Here is a 19,865-nt window from a genome sequence, read left to right on the forward strand (position 1 = left end):
ATATCTTTGGGGTTAACATTATCATGATGGATAAAAATCTTAGCTATGGTACAAGAAGAACCTTTAGTACTTAATCTGAAGAAGACTTGACCATCATTTTCAAGTAAGAAAGTTGGGATGCTGTTGGCATTAGGGTGGAATGGGGCAAAGAAAAGACAAGATAAAGGTCACAGAAAGATAAGACTTTCTGGGAGGGAGAGAGAGGTAAAGGAAAAGAAGAAAGAGGAGAAGATGACCATGATGACATGACAGGCTATTCTTAGGGCAGTGATGGCTTTGAACCACAGGGCTGGTGTCGGGAAGTCCTCCAGGATGAGGAGTGAGATGCAGCTGTTGGGCTCGATCTGGACCTGATTTCCAGCTATAACTTTTCTTTGGTTTTGAGTAGGGTTAATCAGGAGGCAGTCCTGTTACTCTTAAGCTGCGTGTCTTGCTACTCTTTCTCTCCATCTTCACATCTGTGACCTTTCTGTGAAGGTGAAGGTCAGATCTCTCCTTTTCCCTCTGCAGGACTTTGATATTGATATTGTGGCTGTGGTGAACGACACAGTTGGGACCATGATGACCTGTGGCTATGATGACCAGAACTGCGAGATTGGTCTCATTGTGGGTATGTGAGCACTGGGTGTGAGGGCTGATATTGGCCAGTGGAGTGGGGTGTGGGCTGGAAAGGGAGGAGGGGAGGGGGTCCATGGCCTGGATGTCCCTTTGTACTTCATTTTGGAAGATAATGGTATAGTCACTTTGGAGGGCTGAGCCAGTACAAGTGGAGTTGGGGGGGGGGGTGTTAATGGAGTGGACCATGTTGGAATGGCCCAGTAGTCTGCTCGGAGGAATGCCAGCCACCCTGGGCAATATCAGGATTGTGGGACAAGTGGGAGATGGGTGCTGGGCAGAGGACACTGTGGATATGCACTGAGCAGTCTCTTGCTTTGGACAGGCACGGGCAGCAATGCCTGCTACATGGAAGAGATGCGCCATATTGACACGGTGGAAGGCGATGAGGGGCGGATGTGCATCAACATGGAATGGGGGGCCTTTGGGGATGACGGTGTGCTCGATGACATCCGTACTGAATTTGACCAGGAGATCGACATGGGCTCCCTGAACCCCGGGAAGCAACTGTGAGCAGAGGGCTTAGGAGTTGGTTGGGAGCTGGCCAGGCTGGGTGGTGGTTCTCATTTTTGCTTTACAGTCTTATCCCTCAAAGGTTGCCAAGGTGCCCATTGGTCACGGGAATTTGTGCTCATGGTGACTGTAAATTTCTGAGGGTTCTCTAAACAAGACAGAGCAGGCAGACACATCAGGTAATAATGTGCTTTAACCTTCAGAACAGTAGTTTCAGAAAGTCATATTCTGAGTCTTAAGAGTGTGGCCCGGCTCTGTCTTTCCACCTTCAGTTTGCAAGTTGCCCTTAGAAACAGTTTGTGAGCCACATAGAAAAGTGTTCAGATGGCCAAGATGTGGGCCTGTGGAAACTCCTTTTGTAGCTCCCACCCCTTCACAGCCCAGACGACGGAGACCCTGTGGTAGATGGCTCCTAATGACTGGCTGAAGCTCTGACTTAGAGCTCCAGTACAGCTGCCTTTGAACTCAGCTGGACCCCATGGGAGTCCCAGGGCCTCTCACCCCAGCAATACCCAGACCCAAGACCTCCTTGGCCACCTTCCCTGGACCTGTGGCTGAGCAGGGGCCCTGAGGTGAACTAACTGGAGGAAGGGCTCCATCTGGACCCTGAATATTACACTCTCCAGCCTGGCCAGGCCTGGTATTTGGTTACTTTTGACTCTTACAAAATATTATTTCACTCTCACAAATGTTTTCCAAATGTCCCTTAAAGATCTTGAAATAGGGGTTGCTGCAAGCTTCACAGGCAATTACAAAACCCCTTGAGCAGCAGCTCAGGCTCTCTCTGGTCTGGTTGCTGGGAGTGACAGGAAAGCTTGTGCTGATCTCTGCTTGGAGAGGAAAATCCAACCCTATAAACCAGCTCAACAGTGGGGGCCTTTTTCTCAACAGGCAGAGAGCCCTTGCTCCACCAAGGACGCAGGTTTATTTAAGTCACAAGCTTTCCCACAGGTTGAAACGAGAGTCCATTTACTTGAAGCGTTCACAGGAACAACCTGGCTATGTCTGCCATGGCTGGGGAGGAATTTATGGACTGAAAAGTCACTCATTCATTGCCTGCCTCCATCGACGAGACAACCCATGCCATTCCTAGGAGCTATGTGCCCTTTGAAGTGTTAGAAGACAGAATTGCCAGCCCGGCCTTGCCATCCCACCCCTGGCTCAGCCTTAGACAAATCAAATCAAAGTCTGGGAGGACCTATCCCAGTGTCAGCCATGGTAGTTCCAAGGTTATTTTTGGGCTTGAGGAGGAACTTTGACTCTTTATATGTCTCTAAGTAAATATTTTTCAAACATTGACAGAAACAAAGTGTTTTTGAAAACTGGAATTAGAAACTTTAAAAAACTGCCCACACTTCAGAACCCCACTGGACCCCCTTCCTACCTCCCACAGGATCACCTATTTAGAGAAATCCACACACACACACACACACACACACACACACACACACACACACACGAGTTCCTTGCTCTTGAAGCCGGTCTGCCTCCCAGGCAGTTGGCTGTGCTGGCCTTCAAACATTTGAAATGTATCCTCTGTTTAAGCAGTTTAGCTAGCTCTTCACTTAGCTCTAATTCTGCCATGCTTGACCTTGGATCTTGAGCAAGTCCCTTCCTGAGGGCCCAACTTCCTCTCTTGTAGACAACACCAAGAGACATCTGAGTCCCTTCCCCAGCCCCGCTGTGGGCCTCCTCGGTGAAGCCTGGCCCAGTTAGTGCCTGCAGGCCCCGAGGGCCTCCTCTCCCTAGCATCCAGATCCTTTCTGAGATATGGAGAAAGGGCCTTCTTTGCCAAGAAGAATTGTAAAGGCTTAGTTTCTCATCAGTCTGAGACAGGAAGACTGTCTTTTGAAGATAACAGTGCCATCTAGTGGCGAAGAAATAAATTCCCTGACTGCCCTCTCAGCTTGGGCAACTGCCTTGGTGGTTCTTAAACATGCTTTATCTTATCACCTGCCTGCTCAGGAACTTGCAGCATCTCTCACTCCCTTATTTCTGAGAAACTTTAAAGCATTTTGAGCTCTTTCTAAGCCGCCCAAACTGCTTTTCTAATCTTGCCCCATCATTCCTTCTCCTTATACCCTCGGAGTTTTTTACACGTTAGGAATTCACAAATGGCCTGCAAGATTGATCAGGGACTGTGTGAGGTGATGAATTGCTGGACTTACAACCCCCTCCCCCCAATTTAATCATATGGACCTTTCTGTCTTGTAAATAAATATTGGGGTTCATTTTACATTAGGTTTCATTTTCAAAAATCACTTCCTTGCTAGAGAAAAAAATTATAAAACGCACTACCTTGTGTGTAACTTACTATACTGAAGTTTCAGACTATTACAGAACTAGTAGCCCTGAGCACAAATCCGTGCACCACTAGCTCTCTGCAGGGGCTGGCCACTCCGTGCCCTCTGCCCAGAGGCTCTCCGTGGCTTAAAGGCCCATCCGTGTCCCGGCCTGGCCAGAGGCCCATCAATGGCCGGGCATGGAACGCTTGCCTCGTCACCGCAGCAATGAAGCAAGCATTCTGTCAGGCTGTGCATGATGCCTGCTCTCAGCAGCTGCCCCCCAGGACTGGGGGACTCCAGCGGGGCTGAGAGGACTGGGCACTGCCATCTTGCACCACCATTTTTATGATGGGTGATGGTTAATTTGCATGTTACCATTTTATTAGATAGGATGTCCCACACTCCTTGATATTTTGCCTGCTATTGGCCCATCCTCTCTACAGTTCAAGGCCCACCTGCCTGCGGAGACAGCCCATGCTCCCCAGCTCCTCCAACCCTGCCCGGGCTGTCACTTCATACAGCTCACTCCCAGGCGGTGCCACACAAGTTAACCCTCCCATGTGCATCAGCCTCTAACGTTGTTGAAGTTGCACATGTGTGCATGCTGCCTCCTCCGGGAAGTTGAGAGCTCACAGACAGCTGGGACTTCATTGGTTTTTCTGGTGTGTGTGTATCCCTGCAGATTTGAGAAGATGATCAGTGGGATGTACATGGGGGAACTGGTGAGGCTTATCCTGGTGAAGATGGCCAAGGAGGAGCTGCTTTTCAGGGGGAAGCTCAGCACTGAGCTCCTCGCCAAGGGCCGCTTTGAGACCAAAGATGTTTCAGATATTGAAGGGTAAGTTTTCGGGTTCCTCTCTTTCCACTGAAGAGTGGTCAGGCCATTGGGGATGAAAAAGGGGCATTGGCCTTTGACCCCTCAAATGTGGACAGCAAGAGGGGTTTGAGGTCAAACTCTCGCCCAACATGGGCCATGGGGAAGCCAGTGGTTTGAGGTCACTTAACAAATAGTCTCCGCTCTAGTCCATTAAGCGTGCTGATTTCCAAAGTGCCTCCTGGTGCTGACTGGCCTCCATGCTCAGAGATGTCACACTTGCATTCCTGCTTGGTGTGGAGTGGGGGTCGGGGTCTTGGCTTAATGCTAGAGGCTCCCCCTGGGCCCCTTAATGACTCATTTCCATCCATTTCCTTTCCCTTCTGACACCCTGACATTTCATTCTCTATTGGCGATTCTCAAAAAGGACTCCATTCTGACCCCTGCTTCATAACCGAAGAACAGGTCCTTGGGTGAACCAGAGAGATACCCATTTAGTTCCAGTAGCTGGAGCCGAGGCTGCATTTTCCTGGAGCAGCAGGGGTGGGAGCGAGGGTGGCCTCATTCTGGTATCCCATTGAACAATATTCAGAGTTGGGCCTTGTCTCCTGTTCCTGGGGCCACTTGTGGCTGGAGGCGGCCCTGTCTCAGGGACCAGCTGGTGGAGAGGAGGTAATTTGGGTGTAAAGGAAGCAGTGAAACAGTTCAAATGACTGGAGATGGAAACTCTTGAAGGAACTGATCCTACTTGTTAAACCCTGAGGGGGAGGAAAGCCCTAAAATTTGCGAGGCACTTAGTTCCCCTAAGCAGTGTGCTTCTCTTGCAACACCAGCCCTTCAGGGCCGTCTTTAGCACGAGTGAAAGCAGTGCCCACTCCGTCTTGAAATGCAATAGACTCTGAAAGTCTATTTACAGAAGTAGGGTGGGCTGAAACCGGTTTGGTTCAGTAGGTAGAGCGTCAGCCTGCGGACTGAAAGGTCTCAGGTTCGATTCCGGTCAAGGGCATGTACCTTGGTTGTGGGCACATCCCCAGAAGGGGGTGTGCAAGAGGCAGCTGATCGATGATTCTCTCTCATTGATGTTTCTAACTCTCTGTCACTCTCTCTTCCTCTCTGTAAAAAAAAAAAAAAAAAAAAAAAAAAAAAAAAAAGTCAATAAAATATATTAAAAAAAAAAAAAAAAAAAGGAAGTAGGGTGGGCTCCACAGCTGGGATCACACCAAGGGAGGTGGTGGGTAGCAGGGACACTCTTCCCTCTACCCCACAACACAAGCAAACGCACAAACTCTTACACACAAATTAGTATATAAAGCCCTGAGAACAAGTCTATTTTTTAAATAGTTTTACTCACCTGGGAGGAGGGAGGGCAGAGTGTCTGTCTAGGAGAGGAGCCTTGTGTTTCTCCTCTTTGTTCAATTCCCTCATCAGTGGGCAGAGCAGTGAAGCGGGCATCTGCCCTCCCTGGGAGATGACATTTGCTGAAGCTGTGGGTTTTCCTGGCCAACCAACCGCCTTCCCTCCCCCCACCCCTCTCCCACTGGCCACAGAGGGTTGGACACGTGCCCACCCGCTCTCGCTTTCTGTTTCCCAGGGAGAAGGACGGTATCCGGAAGGCTCATGAGGTCCTGGTGCGGCTGGGCATAGAGCCGACCCAGGAGGACTGCGTGGCCACTCACCGCATCTGCCAGATCGTGTCCACGCGCTCCGCCAGCCTGTGCGCGGCCACCCTGGCGGCTGTGCTGCGGCGCATCAAGGAGAACAAGGGCGAGGAGCGCCTGCGCTCCACCATCGGGGTGGATGGCTCCGTCTACAAGAAACACCCCCAGTGAGTCAGCGTGTGGAACCCGGAGGGATGGGGCTCTCAGGGCACTCGGGGACCCCTGACAACCTCAAGTGACTCTAGGCGCCAACTCTGTTTTACGTTCTGGGTGGTGGAGATGGACCGTGGAGTTGAGGGTCTTTGTAGAATAAAGCTCCCAGCTAGGCAAGTGGGAGCTGGGAGGGTGACCTTGGCGAGGAAGGAGTTGATTTCTGAAGGCTGCTGGCCACTGGAGTGGGGGGGTGGGTCTACTCAGAGCTCTCCTGGCCACTCGGGGTGCTTGTCGCCACCCTCTTGTTTAGGAGTTAGTGTTTCTCTTCACTTATTTTTTTGAATCTCATGATTCTTGATGGTCCCTTCAGATACTGTGTCCTCTGCCTGGAGCCACCCAGCCCAGTGGATTATCAGCCTCTCTGGCTGATCTGGGTATTGAATTAATTCTTCCCTGTCCTTCATGATTTTTATTCATTCATTTATTTATTTATTTGTTTGTTTGTTTATTTATTTTGGTGGCACCCGGATAATCTGAGCTTTATAAGGATTTAAACACCCAAACATTTTACAGAGGGCAGAACCCTTCATGTTTTGACTCCTTGGTTCATAAGTGCAAAACTATTCAAGTTTCCGCTGGGACCCAGAAGATCTCTCTCCGTTGTGCCCACTTAGCCATCGTGCTCACCTGTTAGGAGTGCCAGGCCGGTGGGCCTTCATTGACTGAACCGTCTGGTGCAGAAAGTCTCAGCACCCCCCACTCAGTCTCGGGCCTCCCAGTCCAGGGCTTCCCGCACTTTAGAGTGCACACAGATCAGCTGGGGATCCTGCCGAGAGGCCGGTTCTGATTCAGAAGTTCTGGGTTCAGGATGCTGCGGGCCCACAGACCACACCTGGAGTGGTGAGGGCCTAGAAGTCATGACTCAAAGCAGCCACCACCCAAGAATTTCTTGCTGAGCATACCTACCTGTTCAGACATCTTGGGAATCTTTGTGGCAGGAATTGGCCAAAGAAACCAAAGTCCAGAATAGCATTTCAACTTTTTCTGATTTGGGTCTTTCCCGGGGAGCATCTAATGAAATGAATAATGAAACATGAAAAGTAGTTGGTGTCAGAATCACCTGATTCCATTGGGTTCTTCCAGCAAAGAGGATACTGGGTGGGGCAGAGGAGCTGTGGCCTGTGGGATGAGGGAGGTCTATGTGACCGCCTGCAGGGAATAGTGGCTTCCTAGAAGAGTCTTCCCTTTCAACAGGCATTGGACCCAGCCAGGGTGGGCATAGTTGGACACCTGAGCTTTTGTACAGTGACCTCTAACTTGGGAAAGAGTGGGGAGGGGATATTCGGGCAGATCTGCTTCTGCGTTGCCTCTTGGCATTTGTGTGGAGGTGGCGCGCTAACACTCCAACCATCAGCACCATTGACCCTGGCTGTGGACACTCACTTCTCACCCCGTCTCGGTGACTGCAGTTTCGCCAAGAGACTTCACAAGACGGTGCGGCGCCTGGTGCCGGACTGCGACGTCCGCTTCCTCCGCTCCGAGGATGGCAGTGGCAAGGGGGCGGCCATGGTGACAGCGGTGGCCTACCGGCTGGCCGACCAACACCGGGCCCGGCAGAAGATCTTGGAGTCTCTGAAGCTGAGCCAGGAGCAGCTGCTGGAAGTCAAGAAGAGGATGAAGCTAGAGATGGAGCGAGGTCTGAGCAAGGAGACCCATGCCGTGGCCCCGGTCAAGATGCTGCCCACCTACGTGTGCGCCACCCCTGATGGCACAGGTAATGGCCGGGCTGCCACTCAGCTCGCCACGGTGGGCCTTTGTCCCGGTGTTGACACTCTGGGAGAACTCCTTAGCCTTAGCATTGGATGTTTGGACCAGAACATATATCTCCAACCATAGAACAAATGCTCCTCCACTTATGATAGCGTTACATCCCAATAAACTCATCATAAGTCGAAAATGCATTTAATACACCCAACTTACCGAACCTCACAGCCTAGCCAAGCCTACCTTACATGTGCTCAGAACACTTGTGTACATTAGCCTACACTTGGGCAAAATCATCTGACACATGAATACACTGTGGAGCACTGGTTGCTTACCTTGGTGATCGATGGCTCATTAGGAGCTGTGGCTCGCTGCCGCTGCCATCACAGGAGTATTATACCACATCACTAGCCCCTGTCAAGGTCAACATTCGAAGTATGGGTTCTACTCAGTGCGAATTGCTTTCACACCATGGTAAAGTTAAAAAAAAAATCATTAAGTCAAACCATTGTGAATTGGGGACCATCTGTACTAGGAAATTCTAATGCTCAATAAGCTCAATCACGGCTAAAATTTGAGCTGTGGTGATTTAATGCTTACTATGTGCCAAACACATGTCAATTCATTTAATCTTTATCTACTAACAGATTAGTAGTTAATTTTGTTTGTCAACAAACTGTTATGGTTGGCACAGAGCTAAGGCACAGAGAAATAAAGAAACCTGTCCCGTTCACACAGCTGGAAAATGGCAGAGCTGGAATTCAAACCCAGGGATTTTGGTTCAGTGCCAGCTCTTGTAAGCGCTAGGTCAAGGGTTGGCACTCTAAGGCCCATAGACTGAATCTGGCCCACCATCTGTTTTTTGTAAATAAAGTTTTATTACTGCACAGTCTTGCCCATTTGTCCACGTATTGTTTATGGCTGCTTTGCACTACCATGGCAAAGCCATGTGGCTGCAGAAGAGACCGGCTTACAAGGCCCAGCCCTTTACAGAAAAATATTGCTGACCCCTGGTTTACATCTCATGACCAAAATGATGGCAGTCCCCCCCCCGCCCCCCAATTCATTGGAAACAATCACTTGGTACACGTTCCAGAGGCAGAGACTGGAACTTGGCCCGTGCTCCTCCCTCTGCTGGCTGTGTGGCCTCCAGCAAGTGCCTCCCTCTAGGTCAGCTGGGTCGTGGGCTCTCATCAGAGGGGAACGCAGTGCTTGCTGCCTGAGGGTTGCCTGGGCTCTGTGTGAGGGAGGAGCACATGGTGATTGCCCAATAAATGAGGGTGTTTGTCTCTGCCGTTCCTTCTCTGGTCAAATAAGGTGGCCTTTGACTTAGCAATGAATGGCATGTTAGATGTTTTTGAGTGCACGGTCTCCCTTTCCTCTGTTGTGAATGCACAGGTCATTGTGTCTTCTGGGTACCCCCCCCCTCCCCCCCCTGAACTCACTTGAGAACCACTAAGGAGCCAGCAGGTCTCTGGTCCTGGGGTCTTCTGTTCTTTACTGTTAGGTGGAGCTCACAGTCCGTCACCCCTGAGGTTGTGGAGGGCTCCCTCCTTCCCCCGATGAGACCTCCCCATGAGGGGAAGGTGCTTTAGACCCTGTCACGCTCTGCTGGAGTCATGTGGTCGTCATCTTCCTGGGTTTGTTTTCAGAGAAAGGTGATTTCCTGGCCTTGGACCTCGGGGGCACCAATTTCCGGGTCCTGCTGGTGCGTGTGCGGAACGGGAAGCGGCGCGGAGTGGAGATGCACAACAAAATCTACGCCATCCCGCAGGAGGTCATGCACGGCACGGGGGACGAGGTGAGGCAGGGCAGCACCTGGGAGGGGACCCCAGCAGACATCCTCTTCTTCCCTGAGAGGGCATTGCTCCCTCTGCTCACCATGGTCCCGGGAGGGCTAGGTGGGCCAGGACCCAGGGCTGGCCTTACTCAGGATCGCACCTGGCTTGCATTTCTCCCGGGTGGAGGCCTCACTCGCGCTCAGGCCTTGCTGGGGGAAGCCTGCCCTGGCCAAGGGCCCCTCCCTGAGAGCGCGGCTTCTCCCCACAGCTGTTTGACCATATCGTCCAGTGCATCGCCGACTTCCTGGAGTACATGGGCATGAAGGGCGTGTCCCTGCCCCTGGGCTTCACCTTCTCCTTCCCCTGCCAGCAGAACAGCCTGGATGAGGTGAGAGGCCCTTCCTGGAGGGCTGTGCTGTGGGTTTTATAGACTGTATACCAGCCATAAAATTCCGCTCAGAGGAGGAAAAGAAGGGCATGCATGAGCCGTCTGGAGGAGGGGCCTATTGGTGGGACCGAGTGAGTCAGAGCTGGCCGAGGATAACTAGCTTCACTCGGCTGCAACAAGCAATCTTTGGGATCACAATGAGGATGCTAATCAAGATATTAACATTTTTAAAGCAGTTTTTATGTCAGGTACTGGGCCAGGCTTTCTACACACATTATTTCATTTAATCCTCATGGCAACATATAAGGTTGGTGTTCGTACACCCATTCTGCGGAAAGGAAAATAAGGTCTATAGCGATGCCCAATCTTAAAACCCACCGTTTCTTAGGTTGCAAAACCTAGACCAGGTCAGATAGCTTCGGAACTACCAAAGCCACGACTGGAATTCTGGTTTCCTGACACCTGAGTCCATGCTGTCAGTGAAGCTCAGCTGCTCCTGAGGCTCTTGCTTTGGGCTCAGGACATTTTCGTTCATCTCAGGTCATTCGGGTGCCCTCGCTCTTCTTTAGTCTCACCTTTGCTTTCATTTCCTTGGATGAATGAAGCCAGTGGCGAGTGCCGGTGTTCCCAGGTATTCTGGACATGGGTGTGTTGAGAAGTGTCCAGAGACCCGAGTAGGTGGTGCTCAGGCTTGATCTGGGTCCCTACTTGGTCTATTAGGTGTCAAAATCCTGTCGTTGAAGCTGTTGTTCCTCTGTTTTTGCTGGGAAGCTTGCGTGCCTGGTGCAGGTGGGTAGTGAGCTGTGGGTGGGGTTGCCAGGGGACCAGAGGCATAGTTCCTGCTCTGGGTGCTTCCAAAGAGACTGGACTGATGTTCCTGCTCTGGGTGCTTCCAGAGACTGGACTGATGAAGCAAGCTTAGGAAAGCCAGAGCTGCCCTGTGTTACCAATGGGTGCAAAAGTCCTGGGGAGGCGGGGTGTAATGTGTTCTGAGCCCATGCATGGAGGGCCTGAGGAATCCTGGGACCATCTCAGTCAGGTGGAGGGGTTGATAGGGCTGAAAGGCAATCAGCCTGCAGTGGGGAGGAGGGCATGTAGGTGAGTCACAGGTTCCGTGAGCTCAGCCCAGTGGTGAGAAGGGCTGAGTTTTCTACAGCAACCCTCAGGTGGCTCAGCTGTTGTGTAACTGCCTCCTACTCCTCTCCTGGGAGAGCCATATTCATTGTGTGCACTAAGACAGCTAAGGTTTGGGGCGGATCTGCCTTAGAAACCCTGCCTAACCCAGTGTTTCCCAGTATCTGTTAACATCGATTCAGAGAGGAAGGGAAAGGGAGAAGGAGGGAGGGGGGGGGAGAGAGAGAGGAGAGAGAGAGAGAGAGAGAGAGGGAGAGAGAAACTTTAGTGATGGGAGAGAATCATTGATTGGCTGCCTCCTGCATGCCCCACACTGGGGATTGGGCCCACAACCTGGGCATGTGCCCTGACCAGGATTTGAACCATGACCTCCTGGTTCATAGATCAACACTCAACCACTGAACCACGCTAGCAGAACCTTCATATTTGTTTCTTGTTAGCAGCAAAGAGGAAACCAGGGAACAAAACCCTTTCTCTTTTGAACATTTCTCTTCTGTCAAAGCTACTATGTTACCTGTTCCCGGAGGGGCCCATGGCCTGGCTCAGGGCCACAATAAGGATGAGAGGGCTGGGGGGGGAGGGGGGGCGGGGAGGAGAAGGGGAAGGGGAACTCCAAGGAGCTCCGAGTGCTTCCCTCACTGGGAGGGTAGTGAAGCTTAGATGTCACCCCAACCATGGGTAGGGCATTTGTTCACTGTTTCCTTAGTTTGATGTAGATGTAGGATGGGGGCAGGGTACACTGCCTTTCCCAACGAAGGAAATAAACATGTAGAACTTAGTTCCCTGGCAGGCACAGTTGTGTGATGCTTGTGGCCCGGCCATTGGAGTCACTGGGCCTGGGAGTGAGTCTGCTTCTCTTCTCCAGGCTGCAGGCCTTCGGCCAGTTACTCCAGAGCTGTGGTTATCTGTAAGATGGGCATGACAATATTGCACAGGGTTGCTGTGAGGATTAAACGCTGTGATGCATGAGATGTGCTTCGCCTGGCACATTGTGGGCACTCAGTAAATCCAAGTACAGGAAACATGCCTGTTTGGAATCATGGTGGGCGAGACGATGGGTTACGAAAGGCATCTGTAGAACCGGTGTAAGGGAATGACCGGGGAGTCCTTCTCTGATGCCCTAACTACCGCTCCGTGTGATTTTTAGAGCATCCTCCTCAAGTGGACGAAAGGTTTCAAGGCATCTGGCTGCGAGGGTGAGGATGTGGTGAGCCTGCTGAAGGAAGCCATCCACCGGCGAGAGGTGGGAGAGACACGACGGGCCTGTGTGTGCAGAGTGTGGGGAAGTGTTGAGTGTGGTTGAGTTGGTCAGGTGGAGAAGTAACATAGTCCTTCAGCCGTTTGTGGGTGCCTGCTGTGTGTCAAGCCTGCTCTTGGTCCTGGGGACTCAGGAACAACCATAACAGACTCTCGTCCTGTAAGCGAACCCAGGAGCTAATGCCAGTGCTGTAGAGCTATGACGAGAAATGAAGTTGGGCGAGAACATAGTGAATGGGTTGGGGAAGGGGCACTCTTTTCAATAGTTATAACCAGGGAAGGCCTCTGAGGAGGTGACCTTTGAGCAGAGACCTGCTTGAAAAGAGAATGAGCCATGCTGTATGCGTCTTCTGTTCATGGAAATCTCCCTTGCAAGTGTACTGTGCAATATACTTTGCAAAACATCTGTCTAGAGTAGAGGTCACAGACAACATTAGTGAAGGACACACGCTGAGGTAAAGCAAGATATTGTGATTCATTTGTGAACTGGGGATCTGCTTTGGCCCTCTCAGGAGTTTGACCTCGACGTGGTGGCTGTGGTGAATGACACAGTCGGGACTATGATGACCTGTGGCTACGAAGACCCTCGCTGTGAAGTTGGCCTCATTGTTGGTAAGGACCTAGGCTGTCCTTCCCCCATGGGGTCACCTGGCCTCGGGTGGGTGGGAGGCGGTGCTGAGTGAGGCCCTGACATCTCTGTGATTGGCAGGCACGGGCAGCAATGCCTGCTACATGGAGGAGATGCGGAACATAGAGCTGGTGGATGGGGAAGAGGGGCGGATGTGCGTCAACATGGAGTGGGGAGCTTTCGGGGACAATGGGTGCCTGGATGAGTTCCGCACGGAGTTTGATGTGGCCGTGGATGAGCTTTCCCTCAACCCGGGCAAACAGAGGTAGGTGCCCAACTGCTTGTGGCCTCTGGGTCGTGTATCCCAGAACTGGATTGAGACAAATAATCCGTTCCTCTACTACAGCAAATCCCACAATGTTCTTTCTCTTGAGATGTTAATAGAAAGGATTTCCTTGGGATGGGTTTCTTATCCAATACATCTGGAAAGTTCTGGGTCCTTTTCCCCCTGCTGGACAGTGATGCTTTCCAAGCCCAGTTGGGAAAACAAATCACAACAGTATATCGCAAGGGGATTTCATACAGGGGACTGGTCACGGAGGTTTTAGAGAGATGAAAAGACAAAGGGGACACAGAGTTAGTACATGTAAGTCAAGAGAGAGTGTTGGGACCTAAGTCTGGGACGGTGGGAAAAACAAATGAGAGTTGAACCAGTCATGCTACCAGGGAGAAGAAGGAAGCATCACTGGGGAGGGGCAGACAGGAACAAGAAGCAGGCAGGAGCAGACCTTTTCCTGTTCCACTAGGAGGATGTCGTGTTTCCTAACCCCATCAATCAGGGACCAATGTACTGTGCAATACACTTTGCAAAACATCGGTCTAGAGTAGAGATCACAGACAACATTAGTGAAGGACACGCTGAGGTAAAGCAAGACAAGTAGCAATGGGGTCTTGGTTGAAACTGGGCACCTCCTTGGCTTTTGTAAGGCACTCCTCGAGGCCCAAAGGCCCTCAGCCACTGAGTCGTCACATACCGTTTTGGTGGCCAGGACAGGACGACTCCAGCTGGCACAAGTTACTTGGCTGATAATGACTAGGTGTAGGAGAAAGCATGCTAAACGCCTAGTGAGATTAAAGATTAAGGCTCCTCCCCTTCTCCTGGAAGGGTGGTCACTTTGGGTATATATTCCTTCCTGAGGCATCAGGAATAAGCCTTGGAAAGATGGGCCAATCCCAAGGACCCTGTGGGCCTCCGGCACTGTAGCCAGCTTCACCGAACACGAGGAATCCTGTGAAGCGGGTAGCATGTCCTTTCCCACAACGGGGAATCTGCATACCCTGTGCTGTCACATGGTCAGGGGACTGAATTGGTCTGTCGTGTCTCATCACATCCCACCACCTTCCCACTTAATCTCCATGGATGTCGCCCACATTGCAGGTTTGAGAAAATGATCAGTGGCATGTACTTGGGCGAGATTGTCCGGAACATCCTCATTGATTTCACCAAGCGCGGACTGCTCTTCCGTGGCCGCATCTCAGAGCGACTCAAGACAAGGGGGATCTTTGAAACCAAGTTCCTGTCTCAGATTGAGAGGTGAGGATTTCAGTCCTAGAGGAGGGTGTGACTATGTCCTCTTCATGGAGGAACACGCTGAAGGATTTCCACAGCTCAAGTCATACCAAGTACACTAGGGTTTCTTTTCTTCCTACAATTTTATTTGCATTTGTTTTGTAAATAGTACTCAAGTGGATTTCAGATCATCCAGGGTAGGGGAGTAGGAATAGAACATGGAACTGATGTTGGCCAGTGATGCTTGTCTTGCTGACCCATGCACAGCATCGAGAGAAGGGACTTGAGAGACTTTGCAATCACCACATGTTGTTGTTGTTATTATTATTATTATTATTATCTTTATTATGTCCAAGTGAGTGGAATACCTAGACAGCGAATTTCCTTTAGTTTTGTGTATCATTTCTGCATTAGCATTGCTGCACCTCATCTAGGCCAAGTGGAACAGGGAGCTGCTTCTTCGTGTTACAGCCGCACCCAGGAGGAGTCTGTGTGGTCCCACGGGATGAGCTCAGAACAGGAGCCACCTTGCAGGGTGCTGGCCTTTACACCAGCTCCTGGATGGCCAGGCTCCTAGAGTGGCCTCTGACCCCTATGGCACATGACTGACCACTTGCTGTCTCCCTCCCGCCCCAGTGACTGCCTGGCCCTGCTGCAGGTCCGAGCCATCCTGCACCACTTGGGGCTCGAGAGCACCTGTGACGACAGCATCATCGTCAAGGAGGTGTGCACCGTCGTGGCGCGGCGGGCAGCCCAGCTCTGTGGCGCAGGCATGGCCGCCGTGGTGGACAAAATACGAGAAAACCGTGGGCTGGATACTCTGAAAGTGACAGTGGGTGTGGACGGAACCCTCTACAAGCTCCATCCTCAGTGAGTGACCACACTCCCTGCCCATCTTTCCCCCTCTCTCTCTCTTCTTTCCTTGCTTTCCCTAGAGCAAGCCATCGGCATTCCAAAGAGTATATGTTATAGATTAGATTAATGACCAGAAGTAGGCCGTTTTCCCCACTCAACTGCCTTGTGAGCCCCTTCCCAGTTGCACTGTTCGCTGTTCCCTGCCTGGGGTAAGTGCTATGGTGGCTCCATCCCTTGCTTCCTTTCTCCCATGTATCTATGTATGCACCTACATAATTTTGAGCCCACCATATGATTCTTAGGGGAATCATATGGCATCTCTTCTTTTGGGACTGACTTTCCCTACACAGCATTTATGGTCTGGACATGCATCCTTCTGGAAGTATCCATTTGTAGTTCATTCATTTCCAGGGCTGTAATAATACCTGTGTTATTCCAGGGCTGTTGAATGTTGGGTTGTTGTTAGATATTAACTGCTAGAGGCCCGGTGCACGAATTTGTGCACGGATGGGGTATAACCTGGTTGAACTCCCAGTTGAGAGGACAGTTTGCATATTAGCCTTTTATTATATGGGATTGCAGAAAGTGCTCCGGTGAACATTTAGTATATGTATACTGAAACATACATTTCTGGGGCAAAGTTTTTATACAGTCTAAAGCACAGCCTGGCAGGCTACAGCCTCAGCTTTTTGTAAATAAAGTTTGATTGGAACACAGGGAATGTCTTAGTTCTTCTCCCCTGGAAGCTATTCAGCTAAAAACTAAAATAATAGAGCTGTGTTCCTGGCCTGGACTACAGGTGGGATGCAGTGAGGGAGGAGAGACTTGTTGATTGAGTTGTTACCTGCTGTCACCAGGGTTGCTTCAAGGAGCTGAGGGACTTGCCCAGAGTTTACACAGTTAGTGAACAGAGTAGCCCTTGAGAAGTCCCGAGTCCCTGTTGCTGAAGCTCATTGTCACGGTGACAATAGGAGCCTTAGTCCCAGGTGACGGCTGGGAAGCGGACAATGCCAGCTACCAGCACTGGGGGGTGTTGGGAGCCTCTGTCCTGGCGTCACAGGTCCCCACCCTGTGACAGACCTGGTCCTGTCCCAGCAGCAACCCCCTGAGGCTGCTCCTTTTGCCTTCAATGGCATTTTGGACTCACTTGGGTCTGATGAAAGTCAGTGCTTTTGGAAAACAGAATGCGGGGAATGAAGGGGGAGGGTCCTTCCCTCCAGAGTTTATGACCAGGCTGTGCACACCTGTGGCAGCCAGGAGGGTTGAAGGAACTCCTCTTTCACTAGGTAGTTTTTTTAAGAACATAACTCTTAATGAACAGCATAGACTGATGAACAAGAACAGACCCAGAGACAGGGAGGCATGGATCAGACTGTAAGACCTCAGAGGGAGTGTAGGGGAGGGGAGGGATAAAGGGAAGAGAACAACCAAAGGACTTGTGTGCATACATATGAGCCTAACCAGTGGTCAGGGGGGTGGGAGCATGCGTGGGGAAGGATGGGGAATGGGAATGGGGGGTGGGGGGTGATGAAGTTAAAATCTTAGCCTGCTCTGGTGTAGAATTTGGGCATTTCGCCCGTGGCTGCAAGCCTCTGTTTTCTGATGTGCAATTTGTAGTAAGTGTTTACTTAGTCCACAGCAGCTGTCATTCTCTCCTTCATCTAAGTTAGGGGTGTCGAACTCAATCAGAGAAGGGGCCAAAATCTAAAACCCAGCCTAAATCGAGGGCCGAATGGTTTACTGAACAGTCATAAACTGTCATTGTGATGGAAACGCAGTGGAGTGCAGTGATGACAGCGCAGTGCGGGCCACATTGCAAGGCCTGGCGGGACGGATTTGGCCCGCAGGCCTTGTGTTTGACACATGTGATCTAAGTATTCCTGGGTTTCCAGCATCATTTCCTAGGGTCGCATCTCTGGGACACAGAGCAGTCGTGACTAACCTCCAGCTTCATCTCTTCCCAACCTCCAGCTTCGCCAAAGTCATGCACGCGACCGTGAAGGACCTGGCCCCGAAGTGTGACGTGTCCTTCCTGGAGTCGGAGGACGGCAGCGGGAAGGGGGCGGCCCTCATCACGGCGGTGGCCTGTCGCATCCGCGAGGCCGGACAGCGATAGAGTCCCCGAGGCCAGCAGGGACTTCCTCTGGTTCCCCCCTGCCCTGCTTTCAATGGAGATGCCATCCCCTGTGGCAGAGACAGACTCTCGGCTCGTCCTTGGCAGAGAGGACCCTGCCAGCCTGCGTCTTGTCTCTGTGTGTCCTCGCTGTAGAGTTTGGTGCCCACACCTTGGCCCTCGTGAGAAAAATGCCAAGATTTGTTCGCATTAGTCACCACCATTCCCCTCGGTTCTCTTAAAACTTAGAACAAATGTTAACCTTTAGTCAATCCCACCCCCTGGCCGACTTCCAGGTCCCTGTGCCATCCTGCAGGGGGGGGACACTAATGAAAAGATACGGCTGCTTCACCTTGAACCCCGGACACGTATTTCTAGTGGAAAGCATCCCCTGGCACGGAGGTTGGCACTGTTTCTCTGAGGCTGGGGAGGGCTCCACTAACCTGAGCCTGATTCTCCCACCGGCAGAACGTGGGAGGTGGGGAGGAGAAGGGCACCATGGAGGGAAGTCCCGGATGGCCATGCGAAAGCCCCTTTTCAGCCTCCTCTGCGAGCACCGCCTGGCGAGGGGCTGTTCCTGGAATCAGAGCGCCCGCAGTCTGAGCGTGCAATACCAAAGCCACGAGCTGACACGTCGTGGACGTGGACTTGTTGCGTCTCCTTGTGTGGGTTCACCAGTCGTCCACGGGCCATGGACCTTGAGAAGAGGGTGGGGACTTTGGCCTGTTTTTTTTTTTTTTTTTTTATGTTTCCTGCCGAAGTGTAAACACTGTATTTTCATTTTAACTTATGTTTGAAATTTATTTAGTTCCACAAAGCACCTGTGCTCCCTCATCTGGATACTGGATGCCATGAACGGTTGTATGTATGTATTTATATGTTAGTTTGCCATGTATATAGATACACAGGGTCTCCTCAGACCCGGCCTGTTAGTAGGTGGGTAGTAAAAGGACGGAAGGAGGAGAGACTGATGGGTTAGTAGAAATACCTCATTCGCCTGTGGGAAGAGAAGGGAAGCTCTTCATGGTGAGTGAACGGCCACGCACCTCCCTCCCGGTTCCTCCTTTCCCTGCGGACTCCTGACATGTGGAAAGCGAGGGAGAGCGTGGAGGAGGCTGGGCCTCTGGGTTGAAGCAATCACAGCCCTAGCTGCTCTGTGGGAACTTCCCTCGGGAAGTGTTACCCGGATGTTAACCAAAGGACTCAGACTCACTGCTTAGGAACCTTGATTCGTAAGGCGTGCGCTAGAATTGTAAAGCTCTCTAACAAGACGGGAGAAGCCACCGAAAAACATTAAAAAATAAAATAAAATAAAATTTGCGCCCGACTGTGAATAACAAACCAAAATAATGAAATAAACAATGGAACGAAGCCTCGGGGATAGCACTTCAGAGATTGGTGTCCTAGCAAAATTGGGTTTGTAAATGTTTTACAAGGAGCGTGTGGAGGGTTTCTTTAGCCTGAGCTGTTTTTATACACAGTATTGATTCCAAATTTCTGGGGGATAGGGGAAGCAGCGTAAAACCTTTTCTTATCCTACTCCAGAGTGACGTTAATTCCGAGTCCTCAAGCCCACTTCATCCCTAAAATATGGAGCCCTCACATGTGGAGCCTGAATACTGAGTTACAAAGAAGGAATGGCCTTGCAACGCCATTGACCTGGACACACAGGTCAAAACAGGAAGATGGAAGAGACAAGTTGCAACAGCACCCTATTCTCGCGCATTTATCAGATGTGTGTTGAGAACAGTGTCTAGATTTGTGTGTCACTAAAGGATGCCTGAGAAATAGAGGTGAGTTTTAACTTTTAAACTTGACGGTTAGGCTGCTTCTAGGAAGTTGCTCATTTTTTAAAGGTCGAGCTGTGTGTGGCTGTGAAAGATGTGCTGTAGGTTTCCAAAAAGGAACACTGCCAAGTGCGTTCTGAATGTGTGTGTTCCCACAACGGGGTGACAGTTCCTTGCTGATGCTGCTCTGCCTGATGTAAATACAGGGAATCTCAATCTTGGACTGGGATGTGCTGAATAGCGAGCGGGTCGTCTCAAATCCTCGAGCACTCTAGTCTAGTGAAGATGTTGTGTACAATAAAGAATTAATTGCATTAACAATGTGATGTTAAGTGTTATTAAAAAATTGAATAAAATAACATTTTCCAAAATACTCCATATGTGATTCGTGAGTATTTGCAAGAGTGCAGTCACATGTTCTGGGCATGTAAGAACTTCCTGGCCAATATGAAAAATGTACGGGTGTCATACTCTTGGACAGGTGTACACATGAAGCAGGAGGCGGCCCTAGAATTAAATGACGTTTTATTCAAGGGCCTTAAGGCGAATTGCCATTCAGGAAGCCCTACCAGCTAAAACCAGAATATCCTGGAGAAAAAGAAAAGTTTAG

General features: G+C 50.8%; 1 protein-coding gene across 4 annotated transcripts in view; it reads left to right on the plus strand.

Annotated features, from left to right (window-relative positions):
• Window positions 1-19,628, plus strand: part of HK2 (hexokinase 2) — a 58,677-nt gene extending 39,049 nt beyond the window's left edge. Inside the window, exons 6-18 of one of the 4 annotated variants that reach the window (XM_036435818.2) lie at window positions 511-610; window positions 941-1,124; window positions 4,096-4,251; window positions 5,819-6,052; window positions 7,508-7,812; window positions 9,455-9,603; window positions 9,852-9,971; window positions 12,253-12,348; window positions 12,875-12,974; window positions 13,072-13,255; window positions 14,369-14,524; window positions 15,137-15,370; window positions 17,327-19,628. In XM_036435818.2, coding sequence (XP_036291711.1) covers window positions 511-610; window positions 941-1,124; window positions 4,096-4,251; window positions 5,819-6,052; window positions 7,508-7,812; window positions 9,455-9,603; window positions 9,852-9,971; window positions 12,253-12,348; window positions 12,875-12,974; window positions 13,072-13,255; window positions 14,369-14,524; window positions 15,137-15,370; window positions 17,327-17,471 — 2,163 coding nt within the window. In that variant the 3' untranslated portion in view covers window positions 17,472-19,628. The remainder of the gene's footprint in view (window positions 1-510; window positions 611-940; window positions 1,125-4,095; window positions 4,252-5,818; window positions 6,053-7,507; window positions 7,813-9,454; window positions 9,604-9,851; window positions 9,972-12,252; window positions 12,349-12,874; window positions 12,975-13,071; window positions 13,256-14,368; window positions 14,525-15,136; window positions 15,371-17,326) is intronic. The other 3 variants (XM_036435819.2, XM_036435820.2, XM_036435821.2) reach the window with 3 other exon arrangements.
• Window positions 19,629-19,865: the final 237 nt, after the last annotated feature.

The sequence above is a fragment of the Pipistrellus kuhlii genome, unplaced genomic scaffold (genome assembly GCF_014108245.1).
Source record: "Pipistrellus kuhlii isolate mPipKuh1 unplaced genomic scaffold, mPipKuh1.p scaffold_m20_p_13, whole genome shotgun sequence".
NCBI classification, from domain to species: Eukaryota; Metazoa; Chordata; class Mammalia; order Chiroptera; family Vespertilionidae; genus Pipistrellus; species Pipistrellus kuhlii.